The sequence below is a fragment of the Panthera onca genome, chromosome E1 (genome assembly GCF_046562875.1).
Source record: "Panthera onca isolate mPanOnc1 chromosome E1, mPanOnc1 haplotype 2, whole genome shotgun sequence".
NCBI lineage: Eukaryota > Metazoa > Chordata > Mammalia > Carnivora > Felidae > Panthera > Panthera onca.
The window spans coordinates 22,352,671-22,378,858 of NC_138352.1; the positions used below are offsets into that span (position 1 = coordinate 22,352,671).

The window sequence follows — 26,188 nt, forward strand, 5'->3', positions numbered from 1 at the left end:
TGAGTGAATTTGGGGCGAGGTTCTCCCTTTACTTCTCAGCTCCTGCTATGAACATGAGTCATATCTACTTCAGCTCAAGGTCGTGGGAATACTGACTTCAGAAACCTAACTGCAAGGTGGATGGTTTCCTCTTTTCCTAAACTGTTCTTCGCTCTCAAACTGGCACCACCTCAGAGACAGTACGTTCTCTAAGGCTCTGTCACTTGCACATTCAATTAGCAAATGCAAAACCATCGTCAGAATGAATTAACACCATATTACAAGCAGATGTGAGAAACTTTTAAGAAAGCCAAGTTACGCATTTTATGTTCCTCTATCAAAACGATTCCAGATTTCCAAATGGTGTTAAAAATTAAGTATTGCATTTTTTTTATTATAAGAGTTTATTTTTTTAGAGCAGTTTTAGGTTCACAGAAGAATTAAGAGGAAGGTACAGAGCTTTCCCACATACCCCCTGCCCCCGCACGCAGCCTGCCCTGCTAGCCGCATCTCCCACCAGAGTCGTCCATTTGTCACAACTGAGGAGCCCACACTGACTCATCACAATCACCCACAGCCTGTAGTGTAGTCTACACTGGGGCTCACTGTTGGTGCTGTACATCCCAGGCGTTTGGACAAACGCATAATGACATAACTGTGATATGAGACAGAAAGGGAAGAAGAAATGCAGTCCCTTCATTGTGCAAGCTTACGACGGGCACGCAGTTTCTGGGCTACAGTTCAGGAAAGAACTCTGCAGTTGTGCTGCACTGAGACATGCAGAGCAGAGCTTGTGGAGGCCACAGTGGTGGAGTCTGCAGGCCAGAGTGCCTATGGCAGGGAGCTGCCCAAAGAGTCTCAGACATCTGCAGAGAGATCCCCCGACACTCTGCTGGCTGATGCTCTCTCTGCACATGAGTGAGAAAACTCTACCCAAGCTGGGAAGGAACCATGACAAAGGAGCAGAAAGAATTCTTAGAGCTCATGCAGAGCTGGGAATAGTTTGTGTTCCCACCAGCTGGAGCAGAAAGAAAGACAAAAACAGGAGGCATCAGGGAGGATTCTCAGAAGGGTAGGAACTCAGCAGTGGGCTGAACTGGACCCAGACTAAGACTGAAAGCTGGTCTGCACTCCCCCTGCAACAAAGCTGAAATGCAAGCCTCCAACAGATCCACTGATTTCAAGTAAATTAACTGCAGGCCACAAAAAATGATTTCCAGTACTATTTAAAGGAATACAGTGAAATCCAGCACTCAAAACTGTAAAATTCATAGTGTCTGACATAAACTAATTACAGGCATGTAAAGAAGCAGGAATATCTGATCCATATCCAGGAGAAAAGCGGATCAGTTGAAATGGAGCCAGAAATGGCAGGGATGATGGAATTCACAGGCAAGGAGGTTAAGAGCCAATTGTAAGTTTGCTCCGTATGCTGAAGAAGACAGAGGAAAGTAAGAGCATGATGAAGTACAAATGGAAGATAAAAAATGAAATTGACAGAAATGTAAAATACAGCAGCTGAATGAAACATGCACTTTGGAAGATTGGCAACTGATGAAAACATAGCAAAAGAAACTATCCGAAGTGAAGGAAAAAGAAAAAATATGTTAAAAAAGTAAACAGCACAACAGTGACCTGTGGTCTCATGGTCTAACATACAATAATTGGGGTCTCAGAGGACAGAGGTGGTAAAGGGGAGAATCAGACAAAAAAAAAAATACTTGAAGAAATGAGAGCCACAGTTTTGCAAATTTGGTGAAAACTGCAAACCCACAGGCACAAGAAACTCAACAAGCCCCATGAAGAATATACCCAATGAAAACTCTGTAAAGGTAACTCATAATGAAGTTGAGGAAACCCAAGGGTAAAGCAGGCGGGCTGAGGGGCAGGAGCGGGGGTGAAGTATATGCAAAGGAGCAAAGAGAAAAATGACAGCAGACTTCTCATAGGGAGCTATGCAAGCCAGAGACAGTGGGGAGAGATCCTTAAAGGACTAGAGAAAAAGAAAATGATAAACCCAGAACTCTTTGACCAGCCAAAAACAAAGCAAAAATTCTTCACAAAAGAAAGCTAAATACAGGCATACTTCATTTTGTTGCATTTCACTCTACCGAGCCTTGCAGGTAATGCATTTTTTACAAATAGAGGTTTTGTGGCAGCCTTGCATTGAGCAAGTCTGTAGGTGTCATTTTAACAACATTTGCTCACTTCATTTCTCTGTGTCACATTTTGGTCATTCTCACAATATTTCAAACTTTTTCAGTATTATATTTGTTATGGTGATCAGTGATTTTTGATATTATGAATGTAATTGCTCTGGAGTGCACAGACCATGCCCATTTAAAACAGCAAACTTGGGATGCCTGCGTGGCTCAGTCGGTTAAGTGTCCAACTTTGGCTCAGGTCATGATCTTGTGGTTCGTGGGTTCACGTCCCACGTTGGGCTCTGTGCTGACAGTTCAGAGCCTGGAGGCTGCTTCGGATTCTGTGCTCCCTGCTTCTCTCTCTGCTCCTCCCCGATCGCTCTCTGTCTCTCTCAAAAATAAACATTGAAAGAAATTATTTTAAAAAATAAAACAATAAAACAGCAAACTCAATTGATCATTGTTTATGTGTTCTGACTGCTCCACTGCCTGGCCATTCCTCTGTCTCTCTCCCTCTCCATTGGCCCCCTATTCCCTGAGACACAACAATATTGAAATTAGGCCAGTTAATAACCCTACAATGGCTTCTAAGTGTTCAAGTGAAGGGAAGAGTCACACGTCTCTCACTTGAAACCAAAAGCTGCGGGTGATTAAGCTTACCAAGGAAGGCATGTCAAAAGACAAGACAAGACATAAAGCTAGGCCTCTTGCACCAAATGGTTAGCTAAGTTGTGAATGCAAAGGAAAAGTTCTGGAAGGAAATGCAAAGGGCCACTCCGGGGAACACACAAATGATAATAAAGTACAACAGTCTTATTGCTGATGTGGAGAACGTTTTAGTGGTCTAGATAGATGCCCAAACTAGCCACGACATTCCCCTAAGCAAAACCCTCATCTAGAGCAAGACCCTAACTCCCTTCAGTTCCACGAGGGCTGGGAGAGGTGAGGAAGCTGCAGAAAAGTCTGAAGTTAGCAGGGGTTTGTTCTGGAGGTTTAAGGAAAGAAGCCGTGTCTGTAACGTTAAAGTGCCAGATGAAGCCGCAAGTACTGATATAGAATCTGCAGCAAGTTATCCAGAAGATCGAGCCGAGATAATTCATGAAGGTGGCCACACTAAGCAACAGGCTTTCAGTGCAGACAAACAATTTTCTATTGGAAGGGGACGCCATCTAGGACTTCCATAGCTAGAGAGAAGTCAAAGCCTGGCTTCAAAGCTTCAAAGGACAGGCTGACTCTCTTAGGTGCTACTGCAGCTGGTGATTTAAGTTGAAGCCAGTGCTCATTCACCACTCCCAGAATCCTAGGGCCCTTCAGAATGATGCTAACTCTACTCCACCTGGGCTCTGCCCGTGTGGAACAACAGAGCCTGGATGACAGCACATCTGTTTACGACACGGTTTACAGAATATTTTAATAAATAAGAAAGCAGAGTGGGAACACTTCCCAACAAATTTTATGAGGCCATAAGGTACTATGAGAAAAACCAAAGATCCCATGAGAAAAGAAAATGAGCCTGGGTGGCTCAGTCGGTTGAGCATCCGACTTTGGCTCAGGTCATGATCTCACAGTCCGTGCGTTCGAGCCGGCATTGGGCTCTGTGCCGACAGCTCGGAGCCTGGAGCCTACTTGGGATACTGTGTCTCCCTCTCTCTCTGACCCTCCCCCTCCTCGCACTCTGTCTCAAAAATAAATAAACATTAAAAAATTTAAAAAAAAAGAAAAAAGAAAATGGGGAACAAATACTACTCATAAACCCAAATACAAAAATCCTTCGCAAGATGTTGGTAAATGAAATCATACAACATAAGAAGAGGACAACACATTGTGGACACATGGGGTTCATCCCAGGACTGCAAGGCTGGCTTTAACGCTGAAAACTCAATCAATGGAGTTCACCGTATAAACGTACTACATAAGAAAACCACGCAATCATCTTCATAAAGGAAAAAAAAAGCATCTGACAAAATTTAACAGTGAATCTTGATTTAAAATATCAGAAGACTAAGAAAAGAGACTTTCCTCAACAGAATAAAGGACATCTAAGGAAAACTTACCGCTCTTAATGTTGGAAGATGATTTTTTTTCCCTTTGGAAGGAAGCAAGGATGTCTGCCCTTATCACTTTTATTCTCATTGGAATGAAGGTCTTAGATAGTATGATAAGGCAAGAAAAAGTTGCACAGATGGGGTCTCATAAAAGAGAGGGTTTGATCATTTACTTTTTCCCTTTGCACTAAATTTACTTTTGACACTTAATGCTATTTTATTAAATAATCAGCTGCTTTTTGGCAAACCTTACTAATGCCCAAATTACCAACTACGTATAACAATGAATTTTCACAGAATTGAGGGCATGAGGAAGACACTCTGTCTCAGAACCTTGAATTTGGCTCAAATGTACGAGGAGTATTTCGTAGCCTCTTTTCAGAAGTGTCCTCTGAAGTAAAGAGTCCAGGAAAAAGAACAATGTTTTTTTGTTTCAACTTCTGTTCGTGTCAGAAGACCCTTGGGGAAATCTACCAGAAGGAACTTTTGTTCTCCTGATTTGGGTGTGTTTAGAAGCGATAAACCTGGAGGGTAGACATGGGATGCTCATACCTCCCGTCGGACCCGGGGGGGTGGCCTCAGAACCCTCGACCACAGTCTTCTCTGGTGAGCCACCCCCGTGCAGCTGAGCAGATACCTGGAAGGAAATCTGTTTTCTGTCGCTGGAATATGATCTGTTTACCTGAGGGAAAAGCATCCATGATTTGGGCTGTACTCATTCGGGCTCGCCTACCTGGCACTGGGCTGATCGGGATGTTTAGTTCTTGTATAAAATATGAAGGTATTTATATCTGAAAATAGCCCAGCCACTCGACTCCAGGGCAGAGAGAGTAACGGCTACAGTCTCTCTGTTAAGTTCATGAAGAAGTTCGGGGGTCAGAGGGCTGAGTGACAGAGTTTCTAGCTGTCACTTAGGACCCGAAATATGTTCACCTTTAAGGGAGGCATATTTAACTTGTCTTTTTTAACAGTTCCAGGAGTTAAATGGTCATAGAGTTACATGGTCCAGTCTCCCATCCCACAGGCAAGGGGACTCGGGGCGCAGGGAGGCCTGCATGACATTTTAACAGTCTGCACTTAGGGTGAGCCAAGCTGTCTCAGTCCACACAGACTTCTATAATTGAATTACCAGACTGGGTGGCTTATAAACAACAGAAATCGACTTCTCCCAGTTCTAGAGGCACCAGCAGATCTGGTGTCTAGGGAGGGGCCGACTTCCTGGTTCACAGCCAGCCATCTTTTTTCTGTCCTCACAAGACATAAGGGGCGAGGGGGCTCTTTGGGGTCTTATAATAAGGGCACTGATCCCATTCATGAGGGCCCCACCTCATGACCCAGGCGCCTTCCAGAGGCCCCACCTCCTAATACCATCACACTGGGGGTTAGCATTTCAACAAGGAAATTTGGGTGTCGGTGGGGAGGGCACAAACATTCAGCCCATAACGCGAGCCTTGTCGTGTACCCTAACCCCTGTGCGGAAACCACTACAATAGAGATGGGGTCTTCAAGAAATTTGGAGGGGCGCCTGGGTGGCTCAGTCAGCTAAGCATCTGACTCTCGATTTCGGCTCAGATCATGATCTCGTGGTTCGTGAGTTTGAGCCCCGCATCAGGCTCTGTGCTGACAATGTGGAGCCTGCTTGGGATTCTGTCTCCTGTCTCCTGTCTCCTGTCTCCTGTCTCCTGTCTCCTTCTCCCTCTCTCTCTCTCTCTCTCTCTCTGCCCCTCCCCTGCTCGCTCACTCTCTCTCAAAATAAATAAATAAGTAAACATTTTAAAAAAAAAAAAAAAAAAGGAAAGAAATTGCTGGAGATCCGTGTCATAACCAAAGTTACAAAATCGAACCTAATGATGGTTTTCGACGTAACCTTTCATCTAGCAGTTGGAGGTGGGTTCCTTCAAGTTGACTGTGTATCTCCTACCTTGATTCTGGGGGAGATCCTTGATTTGGGGGGGGACACAGATCGTCCAGCCTCGGGCCTCTCGTGCTTCTGAGCTGCGGGGCCCGCTGCAAAGGCGGAAGGAGAGCCAGCACCCAGGCTTTAGGGTAGGGAACCCACAGGTGGTCTGAGGTCCGCAGTGGACGTCAACCACTGTCAGTACGTAGGTGTGGACTCACACACCTTCAAACCAAGTATTAGGGACAGTCATGGCCACCACTGTTGGACTCATCTGTCTGCCTGTAGGCCATGAGCCAGCGGTCCCTATGGCCGGTTGTCTCCAGGGACTTCCTGCCCCCTCACTCTGTCCCCTCCTGCCCCTCGTCTACAGGGGGAGCTGACCATGACCAGCGACATGGAGAACTTACAGAACGCCCTGTACCTAGACACGGTGCCAGAGCCCTGGGCCAGGCGAGCCTACCCCTCCACGGCAGGCCTGGGAGCCTGGTTTGTGGACCTCCTCGACCGAATCAAAGAGTTGGAGGCCTGGATCGGAGACTTCACCATGCCTGCCACGGTGTGGCTGACAGGCTTCTTCAACCCCCAGTCCTTCCTGACCGCCATCATGCAGTCCACGGCCCGCAAGAACGAGTGGCCACTGGACCAGATGACCCTGCAGTGTGACGTGACAAAGAAGAACAGGGAGGACTTCAGGAGCGCCCCTCGGGAGGGGGCCTACATCCATGGCCTCTTTGTGGAAGGCGCTCGCTGGGACGTACAGGTAAATCTTGGGGTGGGACACCCTCTGTGGGCTGATTAAATTACACATTGCCTCCATAGAGTGTGATTGTGCAAAGGGGATGCCCCGGACCTTCTGACCTGGGTGGCCTTTCCTTGAGGCTCTCAAGGCACTCTCATGCAGCCAGGGACGGTGCGGAGAGCACAGGCTTTGCGCCGATTAAAAGCAAGGGCTCTGGAACCAAACTGGCTGGATCTGAATCCCAGCACTACCATCCGTTAACTCTGGGACCTTGGGACGTGGGTCTACCTCTCCAAATCTCAGTTTCCTCAAGTGTGAAAGGGGAAAATAAGAGTTGCTGCAAAGATGGGTTCATATGCGGGGACACCTGGAATTGTGCCCGGCACACAGAGAATGCTCCAGAAGTGTGAGAGTCACTAACTCTCCGAGCTATCCCTGATGCTGGCTGCCCACCCTGGGGATGTCATTTCACCTTCCAGGGCCACTTTCCTCATCCACGAGCTCTAGAAGGACAGGAATCCCTTCTGCCTTTTACACTGCCCCCATCTCCGAAGGGAGCCCAGGAGATGCTATTTCAACGTGACATTCTGAAAGGGTTCCTCACTGGAGCCTAATAAAGATTTGAGTCACCCTAAGATTGGCTGGGATAAATGACATGGGCAAGGATGGATACCTCCAGAACAAGTTCACGTTTGTGATAACACATGATCTGGAAGAAGTACTTAGTCACATATCCCGCTTGGCAAGTGCCACTTAACTATTCCTAGCTGTTAGTACAGAGTTAATGGGGAAAAACTGTCAGGTGATCTAAACTATAGGGACGCCTGGGTGGCTCAGTCGGTTGAGTGTCCGACTTCAGCTCAGGTCACGATCTCACAGCTCGTGAGTTTGAGCTCCATGTTGGGCTCTGTGCTGACAGCTCAGAGCCTGGAGCCTGGAGCCTGCTTTGGATTCTGTGTCTCCCTCTCTCTCTCTGCCCCTCCCCCACTTGTGTGCTCCCTCCCCCCCCCCCCCAAAAATAAACATGAGGGAAAGAAAGATCTAAGATATCATAGAAGGCCACGTAGGCCATGTAAATATACATACAGAGCCGTACTGGATTAAACAGTGTCTACCAAAATTCGTGTCCACCTAGAACCTCAGAATGTGCCCCTATCTAGACATAGGCTCTTTGCAGATATATGCAGTTGAGGTGAGGTTATACTAGAGCAGAGAAGGCCCTAAATCCAAGGATTGGTATCCTTATAAGAAGGCCATGTTGGAAACACAGAAGAGAATGCCCTGTGAGGACAGAGGCAGAGATTGGAGTGATGTATCTATAAGCCAAGGAATTCCAAGGAAGCCCCCAGAAGCCAGGAGAGATACATGGGATAGTTTCTGCCTCAGGGCCTCCAGAAGGAACAGACCCTACCTACACCTTGATTTAAGACTCTGGCCTTCAGGAGTGCCTGGGTGGCTCAGTTGGTTAAGCAACCGGCTCTTGGTTTCGACTCAGGTCATGTTCCCCAGGTTTGTGAATTTGAACCCCACTTCAGGCTCTGCACTGGCAGTGTGGAGCCTGCCTGGAATTCTCTCTCCTCCTCTCTCTACCCTACCCCTGCTATGCATATGTGCTCTCTCTCTCAAAATAAAGTTAAAAAAAAAAAAGTAAAGAAAATAAGAAAAATTAGCAAAAAAAAAGTCTGGCCTTCAGAACTGTGAAAGAATCATTGCTGTTGTTTTAAGCCACCAAATTTGTAGTAATTTGTCACAGGAGCTCTATGGAACCAATCAAGGGCCAACAGAGAGGAGAGCAAAGTGGGACAGTGTTCAAACAGCCTGAACCTTGAGAAGGAAGCTGACTTCCCCTTCTCCACCTGAACATTTGTCCAAGATTCTGTGAGCAGGGGGGTCACACCTGGATGCTATTAGGTGTAGGGTGTAGGGTGGCCAGAGCTAGAATATCAAAAAAAAACCCAAAGTGAGCAAGTGGGGAAGAAGTTCAGAAGAATGCCAGCACTGTGGGGGAGGGGGAAAAGACACTGATTCCAATCATCTAACTCCAGTATTTTATGACCTTGTTTCTATATAATAATAACTTCCCAGGACACCTGGGTGGCTCAGTCGGTTGAGCATCTGGCTTTGGCTCAGGTCATGATCTTGTGGTTCATAAGTTTGAGCCCCGCATTGGGCTCTGGGCTGACAGCTTAGAGCCCAGAGCTGCTTCGGATCCTGTGTCTCCCTCTCTCTCTGCCCCCACCCCTCACCCTCTCTCTCAAAAATAAATAAACATTAAAAAAAATTTTTTTTATAAATAATACTAATAACAACTTCCCAAAAAGCAATACCCGCCCACCAAGAACTCTTAGTCTCAGTTTCTACCCCCAAAAAGATGTCAGCAAAAACATAAGAGTAAGAATGTCCAAATATCCTCTCCTCCATAAAATAACACTGGCCCCACATTATCAGAGCTTAACTTTTGCACAGGACTCTAGAAATCAACTAAAGGCTTTCAGCAACCCAAGGAGTATTTAGTGAAGAAAAATGTCCAAAGCTCAGTAAGAGAATAAGCTTTGTGGCCTTTTAACTTGCCCTTTTCCCATCCCCATCCCCACCAACTCTGTGGTGGCCTCGAAAACCAATGCGCTCTAGTCACAGTGAACACAGCAGCCTCCCAGCCACTGGAGGGGGCAAAACAGAGTTGGAGTACTTTCAAAGACCCATTCCCAGAAAACGGTCATTATTTTCCCTATGTGGTGGTTTCCAGGAAGACCCCACTTACAAGTCTGCTTTACTTGACCAGAGTTGGAGCTCACCCAGGGCAACAGCCTTTCCCCCCTGAAGGCATGTACTGAAAACAAAGACAACTAACCTCCAGCTTGCCTGAGGTAGTAGATAACAGTGGAGCAGGGGCGCCTGGGTGGCTCAGTCGGTTGAGCGTCCGACTTCTGCTCAGGTTCATGATCTCGCGGTTCGTGAGTTCGAGCCCCGCATCAGGCTCTGTGCTGACAGCTCAGAGCCTGGAGCCTATTTCAGATTCTGTGTCTCCCTCTCTCTCTGCCCCTCCCCTACTCGTGCTCTGTCTCTTTCTCAGAAATAAACATTAAAAAAAAATTAAAAAAATAAACAGGGGAACAAATACTAGGCTAACTACAAATACTAGGCTAACTAGGCTACCACTTAAAAGGAAAAGCTGGAGAATGAGATGACCTCCAACTCATCCTTGGAAACCTAGAGGGCCATGCCCATGGGCAGGGCTGTGCACAGGCTCAAGAAAGCCCTGAGAAGTCTGTAAGCTCACTTCTGGCTGACCCTGAGGCTCTGTGCAAGCAGGAAGTGAAGGCTAAGGCAGAGTTTTCAACTGCCTGGCTGAGCCCTGCAGGCATGCGCAACACATGCACAGAGCCCTGGGGCAGAACCTGTGAGACTCACTGGATCCAGGGGTCTAAGAAACCTCTGTCCATCTATGTGCTAACCACCAAGCTAACTAAGGCTACTTCAGGAGCCTTAGGTGTCAAAGACAGACGATACAGAGTCAGTTCAGAAAAGTCATTCAATAAACAACAACAAACTCTATGGAGGGAGCCTGACTTTTGGAGTTGCCACAATGTATTATTTAAAATATTCAAGTTTTCGGGTCGCCTGGGTGGCTCCGTTGGTTAAGTGTCCGGCTTCGGCTCGGGTCATGATCTCACAGTTCGTGGGTTCGAACCCCACGTGGGGCTCTGTGCTGACAGCTCGGAGCCTGGAGCCTGCTTTGGATTCTGTGTCTCCCTCTCTCTCTCTCCCCTCTCCCACTTGTACTTTCTCTCTCAAAAATAAATAAACATTAAAAAATAAATTAAAAATTAAATAAAAAAATTAAAATTAAATAGAGGAATTCAACAGAAGATTTGAGTAGACAAGAATCGCCAAACTTGGAAATGTATCACTTGAGATTATCCAAGCTGAGAAGCAGAAAAAAAGAACAAAATAAATGAACAGTTTAGAAACCTGAGGAATACTCAAGCATACAAACATCTACATAGTAGCAGTCCCAAAAGGAGAAGAGAGAGAGAAATAGCCAGAAAGAATATTTGAAGCAATAATGGCCACTTTCCAGATTTGATTAAAAAAAAAAAAAAGATTAATCTACACATCCAGGAATCTCAACAAAATCTAAATAGGATAAACTTAGAAATCCATACGCAGACATGTTATAAGGTAAAGAGAGAACCTTGAAAGCAATCCATCACTTCCAAGGGGTCCTCCATTGGATGAACAGATGATTTCTCTTAAGAAACCATGAAGTCAGAAGACAGTAGAATGGAAGTCATAGTGCTGACAGAAAGACTGTCAGCCAAAAATTCCATATCCAGTAACACTATCTTTCAAAAATGAAGGAGAAATTAAGACATTCCCAAGTTTAAAGAGAGAGAGAGAGAATTCACCACTAGCAGACCAGACCTATAAGAAATACTTAAGGGGGGGGAGAAGGGGTGATGAAAATGTTCTGGAATTACAAAGTGATGATTGTACATTAAAAAACACTGACTTGTACATTTTAAAAGGGTTGGTTCTGAGGTACGTGTGGAAAAAAGAAAGGTTCTACCCCTTCTCCCACTCCCTGCCATAAACACTCAGTTGTTGACGTTAAGGGAGTGCCTACTGTTTCCCTAAGATCTATTACTCATCGTGCCTCATACCAGCCTCTAACAGAACTGAAAAGGCACATCCTCCCCTTTAAATGCATTTCATGGAGGGGCACCTGGGTGGCTCAGTCGGTTAAGCATCCAACTTCAGCTCAGGTCATGATCTCAAGGTCTGTGAGTTCGAGCCCTGCATCAGGCTCTGTGCTAATGGCTCAGAGCCTGGAGCCTGCTTCAGACTCTGTGTCTCCCTCTCTCTCTGCCCCTCCCCTGCTTGCTCTCTGTCTCTCTCTCTGTCTGACTCTCTCTCTCAAAAATAGTAAACATTTAAAAAAAATTAAAAATAAATACATTTCATGGAAAATGAGCCAAGCTCTATCCATAGTAGAAGGGGATCAAAGTCACCAGGGCAACTGCAAGATATCTGTGAATCGCTCTGTATCAACATTTCCCACAGTAAGTTCCATAAAACACTAGTGCCATAGGAAATAAATAGATTGAAAAGAAAAGAGTCCTGTGGTCAAATAAGTTTGGGAAGCACCAGGTTAAATAAAATTCACCTCTTTTCTTTACTGCTAGGACTTCCTGTCTTCAGTGTATGGTAAGCACCTTTTCCCAAGCTTATTTGATACAGGAATGCTTTTGGTCCTCAGAACATTTCTCAGGACTAGGAAAAAAAAAAAATAATAGTAAATAAAAATAAACAGCCCCACATCACTCTATTGATTCATCTCAGAAAACCACAGAGGCCCCAACTAGAAAGCCCCAGAAGTTAGGTCCCTATCATATGAGTAAAGATAGAACACAGCTCCGCTCAAGAAGTCAAAATGCTCTAGAGGGTGAAGGAGGTCCCATATGAAGCTGAAAAAGACATAACCAAACCCTTAAAATCTAAAGCATTTGCTGGCACGAACTGTGTCTTCCTCGTCTTTCAAAGCCCTAGCACCTTCCATAATGACCATCTTGCAAATAGTTGCATTCGATATGCTTATGAAGTGAATGGACGAGGAAATAAAAATAGAGGCTCAAGTCACAAAGGGGTTAATCTGTATATGATACATAACAACTTCTAGAACTCTCCTTCAGAAAGTGATTTAGGCTGGAAAACAGCAGAAATCGGTTTCCCACATCTCAGCTGCCGTCCCATCGTGGGTTAACGGTTCATAAGGCAGCCAGGCCTTCCCAGTGTCTCAGCTGCTGGGCCTTCTGACAGGAGGCTGGCTGGCTGGCTGCACTCTGTGTCTGATCTAAGGTGGCTCCTTTCATGTTCTTGTCCCCAGGCAGGGGTCATTACGGAGGCGAAGCTAAAGGACCTGACACCCCCCATGCCCGTGATGTTCATCAAGGCCATTCCTGCAGATAAACAGGACAGCCGCAGCGTCTATCCTTGTCCCGTGTACAAGACTTCCCAGCGGGGACCCACCTATGTGTGGACTTTCAACCTGAAGACCAAGGAGAAGGCATCTAAGTGGGTTCTCGCTGGAGTCGCTCTGCTTCTCCAGATTTAGCCACTGAGACACAAGGCTGGGCTGGAGGCTGCCCAGAGGGACAAGGTGGGGAGGGGTGACACAGATGCATAGATAAGAAATCGCATGTACTTGGGGCACCTGGCTGGCTCAGTCGGTTAAGCATCTGACTTCAGCTCAGGTCATGATCTCACGGTTTGTGAGTTCGAGCCCTGCTGACAGTTCAAAGCCCGGAGCCTGCTTCGGAGTCTGTGTCTCCCTCTCTCTGCTCCTCCCCTGCTCATCCTGTCTCTCTCTCTCTCTCTCTCAAAGATAAACAAACATTAAAAAAAAAAAAAAATCACATGTACTCACAATTCTGTAGAATTATTGTAGGGAACCCGGAGAGATGTGCCTACAATTGCGGCGACAGCTGGACGAATTCGGCTCCAGGAACGAGCGGGGGAAGCATTTCACAACACTGCACCGTTCCTAATAAAGTGATTTATTCTTCGACTGTGTCTGGTCTCAGCTTTGTGAGCAGGCAGAGTCATAAATGATCCTGGAGAGACCAAGAGAAACGAACCACAAACACCTGAGCCCTGATGTAGTTACACGGCACGGTACCCAGTGCTCCGCTCCCAGCTACTCCATAGACCAGTGGCTGTCAGCATCGCCCGGGGGTCAGAGGCTGCATTGTGACCAGTTACTCTGGATCAGGGATCGCCAAATTTTTTCTGGAAAGGGCCACTCGGTAAATGGTCTATGCTTTGCAGGGCATTTTTCTCTGCTGCGATGACTCAACCCAGAACATAAATAAATGGGTGTGGCTGGGCTCCAATAAAACCATATTTACAAAAACAGATGATGGGCCACATTTTGCCGATCAGTGATCTAAAGGACAGAGGAAGTATACATAGGACATGTATCCCTTATTAACTCACACATGCATTCAGTAAGTTAAACACTTAACCGTGTGCTGAGAACACAACCGTGAATGAGGTTGTTTCCCAGTATCTCTATCATCCTTCAGATTTCAGAGGGACCCATGGAGAAACCCTGTGCCTGCAGCTTTTTAGCCTAAAAGTTTTCTAGATTTTTCTCTAATACATGTTCGCTGGAATCCCAAAGAGCTCCACTGTTTTAAAGAGCTCTTATAGGAAGGTCTGTTTGCTAAGAAGAGTCCAGGAGGGCCCAGTATTCCTTCTGGAATCATTACCGCCCCCCCCCCCCCATATCCTTGATGAATTAGGATTTACAACAGGGGCCCTTAAACTTGAGCTGGCATCCGAGTTCCCCTGGAGGGCTGGTTAATCTCTCTCAAAAATAAACATTAAAAAAAAAACCTGAAACATAAAATCCCACCACCCTACAAATCTCTGCTGTACCGAATACAAAATCGAACGCTGGTTCCTCCATGATTTTCCTGCTTTCTGCCCTGTGGTTCCTGCACTTCCTAATGAGGGGCCTTCCCCCTCACCTTCATGCTACAGGGGGGTTAAAAATCCCTCTGGAATCCAAGAAATCCAACTTGAGTTTCAATCTGCCGGTTCGTGCCTACAGATCACCGCCCTCCTCCCTGGTCCTCACCAGCAGCAGTAAACTTGGAGCAGGCAAGAGGAGGACGAAGAAGGAAGGAAGGTGAAACTCCCACACGATGAGAGCAGGACACTGGCGGGGGGGGGGGGGGGGGGCGTGTGACTTCGAAGAGGGGACACAAGTGGGCAGGTTAGATGTATGTGTCACACCCCTAGACAGAACGGACATTACATCACTACTAATGACTTCTTCCTAATATCTACTGACAAAATGGGGTAATAAAGGTAATTTTAAAGCACAGGACACTCTGGAAAAGTAAAATTGATAGCCAGGAGAAAGAGCGGCAGGTTGAGGCAGGTGAGCAAGCGGGAGATGAGCTCAGAAGAGACAAAGAATGCCCAGCGCTAACCCAGCTCTCACACTGGGGCACCAGGTTAGCGATTTCCTGTCGCTCTTCCGCTGGTCAGTCTGTACGGGATGGTCAGGTGCTCAACTACCGTTCAGGGTTGTTCCATGAGAAAATGCACCTTGAGTTACGCTTAGAACACAGGCGACACTTCAGACACAAAGAAAGATACGGGGTAACTCTAAGAAGTTTATTTAGAACGAGAGACACTTGAGGTTTATTTTGCACCCGTGTGGCAAGGAACACACGTGAGCTCACTGGCCCTCTCTGCTGCCCTTCCTGTGACAGAAGGCCTGCTCCCGAACCCCCCTCCTAAACCGCTGATCCCAGGCCCTTCCCCTGAGCCGCCATGAGCTGCCATGCAGCCAATCCAGTTGAGCTCTCCCCGGACGGCACTTGTAGAACAGGACCTCCAACTGAACCTTTCTCCCCGAGGGATCCACCGCAAGAGACGAGCTGACCACTCTTTCTCCTGACGCAGAGGCAAGAAATGAAACCCACACGAAACCCAACCCAGAGGCCAACGTGTCCTCCAAGTCCAAAGCCGTGCCCTGGTGACTCTCCTCTCGAATCCATAAAATAACAGAGAGAACAGGGCTGGCCTTTAAGAGATGCGATGTCTCCAGATGGAAGGAAGTATTTTTAAATGGCCCAGAGACAGAAATGGGCTCAGGGAGCTTGGCTACTGAAAGGGCTTCTTTCCTAAGTGGGATCTTTGATGTTTATCAAGGCTCGAGCTCCAGCTGAAACTTTTCCCGCAGCGGGGACACTTGTACGGTTTCTCTCCTGTGTGCACTCTCTGATGCCTGTTAAAGTTTGACCTCTGAATAAAACTCTTCTCGCAGATGGGACATTTGTAGGGCTTCTCTCCCGTGTGGATCTTCTCGTGGTGACGCAGTCCCGAGAAGTCGCTGAAGCCTTTGCCACAGTGGCCACATTTACAGGGCTTCTCCCCCGTGTGGATTCTCTGGTGCTTCACAAAGTCTGAACTCCGCAGAAAGGCTTTTTTGCAGGTGGGGCACTGGAAGTACGTCTCTCCAGTGTGAGTTCTCTGGTGAAAAACAAGCTGAGAATTCCTGTAAAAGCTTTTCCCACACTCCCTGCAGGTGGGGAGTTTTTGGGCCATGGGGGCCCTCGGCTGCCCCTTCGGGGAGGCGTCTCTCTTCTCCTCCAGCCACAGCAGGGACAGTTCTTCTGGATGAGGACTGGCCACGTGCTGTTTCCCAGAATTCCTCTCTTGAGGAGAGAGCTGGCCCACCGGCCCCTCACCCTGCAGGTCTCCCGGGGCCTCGGGGCGACTGTCCACTTCTCCAAAGCATCTCGGTGCATCCTCACCGAAGAGGCCACTCAAGGAGGCCTGGGAAGGCGCCTCCCCTGAGGCGTGGCAGGAGACGTCGGAAGGCTCCTGGCCCCTGCAATTTTCCAAATTCAGGTTCTCTTTGTCATTCTCTTGCCTGTCTCCTGGAAGAAGAAAGAAGATTTAAAATCGTTCCATCAATGCTGTGCCCTGTTTTCTAACCCCTACGTCAAGAAAAAGGTCCTCGGAAAACATGAATTCTCTATCTCTTCTCTATCAAGAAGGCGTCAGTGAATGAGGAAGGAAGACACCATCCGGCCTGGGCGACCGGACACTCACTGCACTCGTGCTGGGGTCCGGGCTCAGTGTCCAGCTCCAGAGCCGAGAACGTCACAGGGCAGACGGAGCGCACAGAGGGCTCTGCTGACCGCCGCTGCCCCCCATAAACGAGCAGCGTGCATTTCTTAAGGCCCAGGAAAAACAAGTGTATTACGTAAGGGCGTTACTTTGCAAAACGATTTGTTTTTATCTGATTACATCTAAAGCACTAAAAGCAATTTGGAGAGAAAAACATAAAGAAGAAAAGCAAATCGACCTCAATCACACCATCCAGAGGTAGCAACCATGATTATGTATTTCCTTCTGGTCTTTGTTTAATCTTTACCTGTATGTATGTATGTATGTATGTATGTATGTGTGCTTTTTTGGGGGGTGGGGTGGGGAGGACTCACGGTTTGTGAGTTCGAGCCCCGTGTCGGGCTCTGTGCTGACAGCTTGGAGCCTGGAGCCTGTTCCGGATTCTGTCTCCCTTTCTCTCTGCCCCGCCCCTGCTCACACTCTGTCTCTGTCTCTCTCAAAAATAAACATTAAAAAAAAAAATTAAAAAATTTTTCTTTTGCTCATACCTTAAGTTTTTGGTTGCTACCACTAAATGATACGTATAGTAAAGATTTTTATTCTGGTGGTAGAATATGTTTTCCAACTTTTATACGTTATTTCTGAAGACCTAAGGAAGCTATTCACCTTTCTCTTTCCTGCATCAGTGCCTTCAAATTATCTGCTAGAGCCCCAGGAATCTGCTAAAGAGTTAGATCTGACTTAATTCACAAAGTCTTAGGACACACCCCTCTCAAATGACAAAGGTACTTTCTCTTGTCTTTAAAGGAGCCGTTATGAATATCATTTGAAAGCTGAATAATGATCTATTGTAGAGACATCACCATGAACACATAATAGCAAACACATGATTTACTGAAGGATTTTCCTACTCTGGACACCAAAGCTATTTGTTGTGGGTTTGCTACTATAAATAACGCTGTGCTTTTTCTTCATACATCTTTGCCCACATTTCTGACCATTTTGGGTTCCCTGCAGGGTTATTACCATGTCAGTAGGCGCGAACATTGATACTGAGGCTCCTGACACTGGCTGGCGAATCAATCTCTAGGACTGTGCCACCCCCCAGTATGACCAGCCGGGCTAAGCAAAGGACAGTGTTCGGGCCTTAAGTACTGAGTATTTCTAAAATATTGGCCTTCTCTGAGGGGCGCCTGGGTGGCTCAGTTCGTTAAGCATCCGACTTTGGCTCAGGTCACGATCCCATGGTTTATGGGTTCGAGCCCCGTGTCAAGCTCTGTGCTGACAGCTCGGAGCCTGAAGCCTGCTTTGGATTCTGTCTCCCTCTCTCTCTGCCCTTCCCCTGCTCACTGTCTGTCCGTCTCTCAGAAATAAATGTTTAAAAAAAAATTTTTTTTTTTTTAAATATTGGCCTTTGAAACCAGTGAAAACATAGTTTCTCACTGTTATAAATTTTAACACCTTTGTTATTAAAGGATGAATTTTTTCACATTTAAGACCTACATTTCATAAAGACTGCTGCCCATTCTTTCATTGAGAAAGTCATTTTTTTTTTTTTTTCTTATTATCCTGCATTAACTCTCACCATGTTAAGAAAAATAATCATTGAGGGGTGCCTGGGTGGCTCAGTCTATTGAGCGTCTGACTTCAGCTCGGATCACAATCTCCCAGTTTGTGAGCTGGAGCCCGCATAGGACTCTCTACTGTCAGCATGGAGTCCGACTCAGATCCCCTGTCCCCTGACTCTCTCTGCCCCTCCCCTACTTGCGCTCTCTCTCTCTCAAAAATATACAGAAAGAAAGAAAGAAAGAAAGAAAGAAAGAAAGAAAGAAAGAAAGAGGAAAAAAAGAAAAAAAGGAAGAAAAAGAGAAAGAAAGGAAAGAAAGATAATCATTTATCTGTCATTTTCATGAACAATGTTTTTCACCAATACCTGAATTTTGTTTGTGGCCATTTACGTATATGTGTAAGTTGTGGGGGTTTTCTTAATTTTAAGTATACTCAAGTCTATTTTTTTTTTCTAACGTTTATTTATTTTTGAGAGAGAGCACAAGTACAACCGGGGCAGAGAGAGAGGGAGGCACAGAATCTGAAGCAGGCTCCGGGCTCCGAGCTGTCACAGCACAGAGCCCGACGCGGGCTTGAACCCATGAACCGTGAGATCATGACCCGAGGTGAAGTCGGACACTCAACCGACTGAGCCACCCAGGGGCCCCAGTGTACTCAAGTCTATTCATCTTTTCCCTAATGGTTTTCCTCCGTGGCTTTTATACTGATAAAACCTTCCCCGCCCAGACAGTGAGTCAAACAGTCACCCGTTTCCTTCCGTATTATTATGTTCCTATTTTATCTTTTTCATCTATTTCCAACTTATTTTGGTGTATGACCTTCATCACATTTAAACCGATGCCTCTTCCCAAAGAATGCTGTTCACGGAAGAACACTTCATCCACAGACCCGCGTGGCCTCTTCCTCTGTCTCACATCAAATTCTTGCCCAGGGGCGCCTGGGTGGCTCAGTCGGTTGAGTGTCCGACTTCGGCTCAGGTCATGATCTCGCGGTCTGTGAGTTCGAGCCCCGCGTTGGGCTCTGTGCTGACGGCTCAGAGCCTGGAGCCTGCTTTGGATTCTGTGTCTCCCTCTCTCTCTGCCCCTCCCCTGCTCATGCTCTGTCTCTGTCAAAAATAAACATTAAAAAAAAATTTAAAAAAAAAATTCTTGCCTGATGAGCCTCTCTTCCAAGGCTCCCTTTTCTGTTCTGCTGGCCTGTGTGTCTACTTCTATATCCATATCCCATCATTTTATTGATTTTACCTTTCTAAAATGACAGACTTTTTTTTTTTAAATAGGCTCCATGCCCCACATGGGGCTCGAACTCATGACCCTGAGATCAGGTTGCGTGCTTGACCAACTGGGCCAGCCAGACTAAAACAACAGACTCGTAATGTTTACAGATATAATGTCAATGAACAATTCTTCTTTCAAGACTCTTTAGTAACTTTGCAGTATTCTTACAGATAACTAGTTAAGAATCCTTTTCCCAAACAATTTTTTTTTTAAACCCCTTGGGGTTTTGATCAGAGATGAGGACGTGGCTTTTTGAGGTGTATTCCCCTGCTGGCCTGCTTTAACCACGCGCTATTCTTCCGTATGGTCAAACACACAGCATGCATGCTCTCTTGAGACTGCCCATTGGTGTGAGCCCAGATCTGGCAAACTGGCTGCTTTTGGGTCTTTGAGTCCTTTCTGATCCTGTTAATTGTTTCCACACTAGACCAGGGCTCGCCCCTGGACAGCTGGGCTCCTGCATCGACTTTCCACGGGGTTCCCCCTGCTCCCAGCATGCCCTTTCAGTCTGCCCTGCCCATGGCCACTTCCCTGGTCTCTCTCCCCACATTTCTTCTCTGTCAAGAGCAGACATTGCCAAGTCTTAGCCCTACGAGGGCCAGCTGGCTGTGTAGACTCCCCATAGTCTCATTCAAGGTAAGAGCTAATGCAACCATGTCACCAGGCGGAATGAAGGAGGAAAAAAAAAAAAAAAAAAGAATGAGTGGAGATAGGTGAACCATGTATCACAAATAAAATCCCACTACAAGGACGCATATGGGAAATCCCTTGTACCTTACACTCAACTTTGCTGTGAATCTGAAAGTGCTCTAAAAAATATCTATTAAGGGGCGCCTGGGTGGCTCAGTCGGTTAAGGGGCCGACTTCGGCTCAGGTCATGATCTCGCGGTCCGTGAGTTCGAGCCCCGCATCGGGCTCTGTGCTGACAGCTCAGAGCCTGAAGCCTGTTTCAATTCTGTGTCTCCCTCTCTCTGACCCTCCCCCGTTCATGCTCTATCTCTCTCTGTCTCAAAAATAAATAATAAAACATTTCAAAAAATTTAAAAAAAAGAAATATGTTTATATTGGGGTGCCTGGGTGGCTCAGTCAGTTAAGCATCCAACTTCGGATCAGGTCATGAGTCACAGTTTGTGGGTTCGAGCCCCACACCGGGCTCTGTACTGACAGCTCGGAGCCTGGAGCCTGTTTCTGAGTCTGTGTCTCCCTCTCTCTCTGCCCCTCCCCAACTTGTGCTCTGTCTCTCTCTCTCTCTCTCCCTCTCAAAAATAAACAAACATTAACAAGGATTTTTAAATTAAAAAAAGAAGTATGTTTATATTGAAATATGGAACATACACACATACTTAGAGCAAAAATTTCCTAAAATATTACCCACCCTGATATTTTCTGATATTCTCCATTCAATCTTATCACTGCATTTTTTTTAAATGCTGGATACAACCCACAACATGATTTCACACTACACTGATTGGTCAGGAAATGCAGTTTGAGAAACCCTGCTCCAAAGGGATCCTTGTGAGAACAGTATTAGGATAAACATATTGGTTAAAATTAAAATCGTACATTTCACATGAAGCTTGCTGTCTCTTAGTGTGTTAGTTAGCAAAGGGAAATAGTTGGATCCCACTGGAAAGGATCACTTTCCATACACTACTCATCCCTGGTCCTTTTCTTCCTCCACAGTTCTGGGATCTTCTGTACATGGCGAAGTGTATGTTGGGGGGGGGCCGGGGGTGCGGGTACGTGCGGACGCGAGGCGTTACATCCGAAACGCTTTAAACAGAGTGCAGGAAACAAAGGGTGATGGCTGCATGACCACAGAAGAAGTTCACATATTTCCCCGCCTCCTGTCTTAGAATACATGATTTACAGGAAGTGTTTGTTGTTGCTGCTGTTTTGGAGAAGTCAGGTGCCTAGAGATTAGTTAAATGTGTTTTTCTGTCAGTTTGTCTTATTCAGTCTTCACTTCACTGCAACAATTACGAAAACCAAAAGAGTCAGCAAGAGTGATTGGCTACTGCTGTTCCATAACCTTTCTAGAAAGGAATTCTACTGTCTGTGTTGGTATCAGTCTGTACTAACCTTAACTTGCTCTGAGGTAGCAAGCAGTCACGGCAGACAAGCCCGAAGGCAGCGGGTCCGATGTGTGGTCTCTGTTCCACGATTATGTATGTATGTTCCAACAGCCCGTGCACCAGAGACGAGGAGACCCAACCTCAGGACTCACACTGGACTGACCAGATCGTGGCTAGTTACAGACAATGTCACAGACCTCAGGTCCTTGTACCCCCCCCAGTTTAATGACAGGAGGTCAGGAGGGGCTCGGCCCCAGTGAACGACCACTCACCTAGGCAGGTGGGCCTTGGGATCTTCTCACTAAGGTGAGGGTGCCGCCCGGCAGGCTCTTCTCCATACTCCGTTGAACCAGTCGGATCAGGCTTGGAACTGGAAATGCCTGGTACACAGAGGGACGACATCAAGCCCAGGTGAATGGGGAGAACTAGGGACCAGTCTGGGTCTGCCAAAGGCACAACCTGAGTGTGAAGAGGAAATAGGAAGGATCTGGGGACCACTTAAAAAACCTTCTCTTAGAAGGCTACTGGGAGCTTCTCAGACACCAGTACTCATGACATGACCAGGATGTATGGTGAGGGTCACAAGGTGACCGGAAGGGCCTGCCTGCACACCAAGGCTCGCGTTTGGGCGAGCCACTGCTTCTTGGCACAGTGGGGCTTAGTGGCACAGAGCAGGGACTCAGACACACCGAGTTCCATCGTTAACTCGGCACTTACGAGGAACGTGACAGGAGCTGATGCTCACTCTCGTCATCCTTCACACAGGAACACCATCCCCGACCTCATACATTTAAGGAGTAACCACGTATAATGCAGCCGTAACAGTTCCGGGCACACAGACCCTGCTATCCCCAGTTCCCAGCCACGTCCCCGGTGCCCCCTTCCCCCGAAGAACTTCCATGGAAGCAGCTCTCTCTAACGGACACAGAAAATGTTTAACGTCTGCTCCCACCGGACTGGCCCACACCCTCACCTCCGGAGACCATCTTCCCGTAGGTCTCCAGCATGAGATCCCAGTACTGCTCCTTCTGGACGGACTCCAGGTGCCTCCACGTCTCCTAGAAAACATGCGATGACATGACTCCAACGCAGGTTTCTGAACCCAGCCTTCCCTCCCCTGTAGGAAAGTGGAGGAAAACAGGCCTATGCCCTCGCCACCTGGCCATCAGATGATCTAAGGAATCACAGGAGGTAGTTCAAGAGAAGAGGCCAAGGGGAAAACGACAGTCTCCATGTCAGTATTTCTTGCCCTGGTTAGAATACATCTAGATTTTAAGTGCTGGCTTTTTAGTTGCACATACTTAAGAGTCAAGAACACAGAGAGAAGGCAAAAGCTTCTTCTACCCTGTCCTTTTTTCTTTCTTTCTTTTTTTAAATATTTATTTTGAGAGAGAGAGAGAGAGAGAGAGAGAGAGAACACACAGGAGAAGCAGAGGGAGAGGGAGAGAGAGAATCCCAAACAGACTCTACACTGTCAGCGTGGAGCCCGATGAGGGGCTTGATCTCACCAACTGTGAGATCACGACCTGAGCTGAGATCACGAGTTGGATGCTGGGGGAGCCTGGGTGGCTGAGTCAGTTAAGAAACTGACTTCAGCTCAGGTCATGGTCTTACAGTTCGTGAGTTCGAGCCCCGCATCGGGCTCTCTGCTGTCAGTGTGGAGGCCACTTTGGATCCTCTGTCTCCCTCTCTTTGTCCCTCTGCTGTTCACTCTCTCTCTCTGTCAAAAATAAAGATTAAAAAAAAAAAGTTGGATGCTTCACCCACTGAGCCCTCAAGCACCCCTTATTTTTTTAACCCAATGCTTATAATAGAGGTCTTTGAACAGTCGGAATCTGATGCTCCCAATATTTCATTAAAATCTGGAAATTCATGGGGCACCTTGGGGGCTCAGTCGGTTAAGCATCTGAGTTTGGCTCAGGTCACGATCTCGCGTTTCGTGGGTTCGAGCCCCGCGTCGGGCTCTGTGCTGACAGCTTGGGGCCTGGAGCCTGCCTCGGATTCTGTGTCTCTTTCTCTCTGCCCCATCCCTGTTCTCACTCTGTCCCTCTCTCTTTCTCTCTCAAAAATAAACATTAAAAATTTTTTTTAAAACTCTGGAAATTCAAGAGGGAAAAGAAATTAAAAGGGAATTTGTTAGAAAACCACACGCGAGTCAGCAAAAAGGTGGGAAGCGCCCACAAGGAAGTCGGATGCATCCTAGTCTCTCTGAAACAGATCAGTGGATTCAGACCAGAGACAGAGGGCTGGCTCCGTGCACACGTGGAGCCTCCCCGACAGTTCTGAGTTTACAGCCTAACGTTAGACCGGTTTTCCTCCCACTCAGTGGAAAATCGATGGGTTCTCTGTTGCAAGGTGTGCCTCAATTATCCCCCAAAACATGCCCTTCTTCTCCTATGAAACTGGAGGCTAGAGCCTCAAACCTGGGAACGCTGCCCAGCTGGAGTCCACGTCTGTGGATTCAAATCCCCATCTCCCCGCCGAGGAGCGGAGCGCTGGAGACCCAGTCTGGACGGCGGAGTGATCAACAGCACAGTCCCGGCTGTAAACTCTACCTGTGTGACTCAACCGGGCCGGGTTTTTGAGTCCCGGCCCTGCCACTTCTACCTGTGTGACCCTCAGCAAGAGACACCACCTTTCTGAGCCCCCGTTCTCACTTGGTGGTGGGATAACACTCACACCCTGATTGACAGAAATAACGCAGGCATCGCCTGTCTTCACAGCACGCTCTAGTTTTCAGTCCTGGCATTCACCGGCACGCACACAGGTGTTTGGCTAAGAGCTGCCCCCGTTAGCACATGAGCTCCAGTGTGTACTTTGTCAGGCCCCGAGACGATGCCCAGGACAGAGCAGGCTCTCGGTGCATGCTGTCTGGGGGAAATGAAGCCCTCGGCAAATAACTCCTCGGAAATCACGCCTGTAGTAGTGTTATTTTATGTGCGGCCTACGGGACACCCGGTCTCCCACGCTCACCAGGGTTTGCAGAGAAAATGAAGGGATTCTGTACTCTTTCAGGAACCCCGAAGTTGATAACCACCCACTATTATGAATAGCCAGGCTACAGGGAGCAAACATGAGGAGGGCGAATAAGAAAATGAGATGTTCTCAGGGCACGAGGCATGCTCAGGGAAGCCATTCTCAGTCCTAGGTCAAGTCTGCCTAACAGCATATCAAAGGGAAGCAGAAAGGTCTGAAAAAGCATGATTTACCCAAAAGTCTGCAATTAGCAGATACTAAGCAAAAATTTTAAAAAGAAAACACGGGGTTGGATTTTTTTTAGGATAAAAATGCAAAAAGTGACTTAAATGTATTTCACGATATACTTAAGCATCAACTATAACCACATTTTTTATCTTAATTTTAATTTAAAATTTTCTACTTTGGGGGCGCCTGGGTGGCTCAGTCAGTTGAGCATCCAACTCCTGATTTCGGCTCAGGTCAGGCTCTCATGGTTCGCCAGATCGAGCCCCACATCAGACTCCATGCTGACAGAGCAGAGCCTGCTTGGGGTTCTCTCTCTCTCCCTCTATGTCCGTCCCCCGTGCGCTCTCTCTCTCTCTCAAAATAAATAAATAACCTTTAAAAGATAAAATAAAATGTTCAGTTTTGAAAGGAGCTCGTAGAACTGAGTTTATTGTCTTAATCTGTGAATGAAGCTACCTTCACAACCTCCGGAGAAGAACAGGTTTGAGCAAACACTGCTGAATAGGGGACCCCTCAGGCTTCACGTTCAGGAGACACAGACCCTTGCTTGGGCGCTGGCGGAGGGAAGGGCACAGCAGTCACTGCTCTGGAAGGACAGAACGATGGAATCTGATGCAAAACTACCCTTGATTTTGTGTGGAGACAGCGCCACCTTGTGGGTTTGTGAGACGCTGCCACAGCTGACCCGGACACAGGTCCCCCTGCACTGTGTTCCTCTCCCGAAATCTGAAGACGCAGGAATGTGAGTAAAAGCATCCCCGGGTCTGCGTGAGGCTCTAACTCACTCCTGGTTTCTAATGATGAAACTGCGTGGGGATGCTACCTCATTATTCTGGCATAATTCACGAGGCTCCTAACCTATAAAGGAGATTTGAGGGAGTGATTACATCTATTGCAAGATCCCCTGCAGGTAACAAAGCATCCACTAAATATCAAGCCCCTTCTGGAAGTGCACATGGCCCTTGTTATGGTTGGGAACAGGGATGCTGGAACCGGTTAAGAATGACTTTTGTTTGTCTGGATCGAGGGGCTGTTGATCAGTTATCTGCTAAATACAGGGAAATGCACACAGACACAGACATGGCTCATGCCAGTGAACATGTTTTTTAGCCATTTGATTCGAGCTATCCAGAACAAGTCACGGTCAATGTTGCTACGTAATGTTTCGTTAATGCTTAATTCTACCAGCTAAAAGATGTTCATAAATTGTCCAGACCTCTCATAGGAACACTCTGTACTTACTACAGAAGCAACAGTAATCCTCACGTCTGCTTGAAATATTTCACAGAATACCCAAATCTTTTGCACTACAAAACCTCCTAACAATTTGGTTTCTAGGTACCTTGAAAGTGGGAAGACAGGTACTCCTGAGTCACTAAAAAGGTCTGTCCCTCTCCTGCCCTCTCCCATCCCTCTCCCAGGGTGAACTGTGAAGTTCGTATTCTGGTTTCTACATCCCTGAGCCTGGAAATCTGAAGCTCCCACCGGGCTTGGGCAGCACATCACCACCACCTACTGGCTTCCCTGCCCTTACCTTCTCTAGAGAACCGCAGAGTTCCCTGAAGGTTTGAAACAACGCTTCGATCAAGGAGTATGGGTTCCAGA

General features: G+C 47.0%; 2 protein-coding genes across 4 annotated transcripts in view; one reads left to right on the forward strand and one right to left on the reverse strand.

The window, feature by feature from the left end:
• Positions 1-13,203, forward strand: part of DNAH9 (dynein axonemal heavy chain 9) — a 329,272-nt gene extending 316,069 nt beyond the window's left edge. Inside the window, exons 68-69 of the mRNA XM_078437738.2 lie at positions 6,439-6,828; positions 12,695-13,203. Of these exons, the coding sequence (XP_078293864.2) occupies positions 6,439-6,828; positions 12,695-12,922 (618 nt within the window). The 3' untranslated portion in view covers positions 12,923-13,203. The remainder of the gene's footprint in view (positions 1-6,438; positions 6,829-12,694) is intronic.
• Positions 13,204-14,975: 1,772 nt separating this feature from the next.
• The window catches only part of ZNF18 (zinc finger protein 18), a 28,909-nt gene continuing 17,696 nt past the window's right edge, over positions 14,976-26,188 (reverse strand). For all 3 annotated transcript variants that reach the window (XM_060647253.3, XM_060647252.3, XM_060647251.3), the window contains 3 exons: positions 22,353-22,437; positions 21,652-21,759; positions 14,976-16,265 (listed from right to left, as the gene is read on the reverse strand). In XM_060647253.3, the coding sequence (XP_060503236.3) occupies positions 15,487-16,265; positions 21,652-21,759; positions 22,353-22,437 (972 nt within the window). In that variant the 3' untranslated portion in view covers positions 14,976-15,486. The remainder of the gene's footprint in view (positions 16,266-21,651; positions 21,760-22,352; positions 22,438-26,188) is intronic.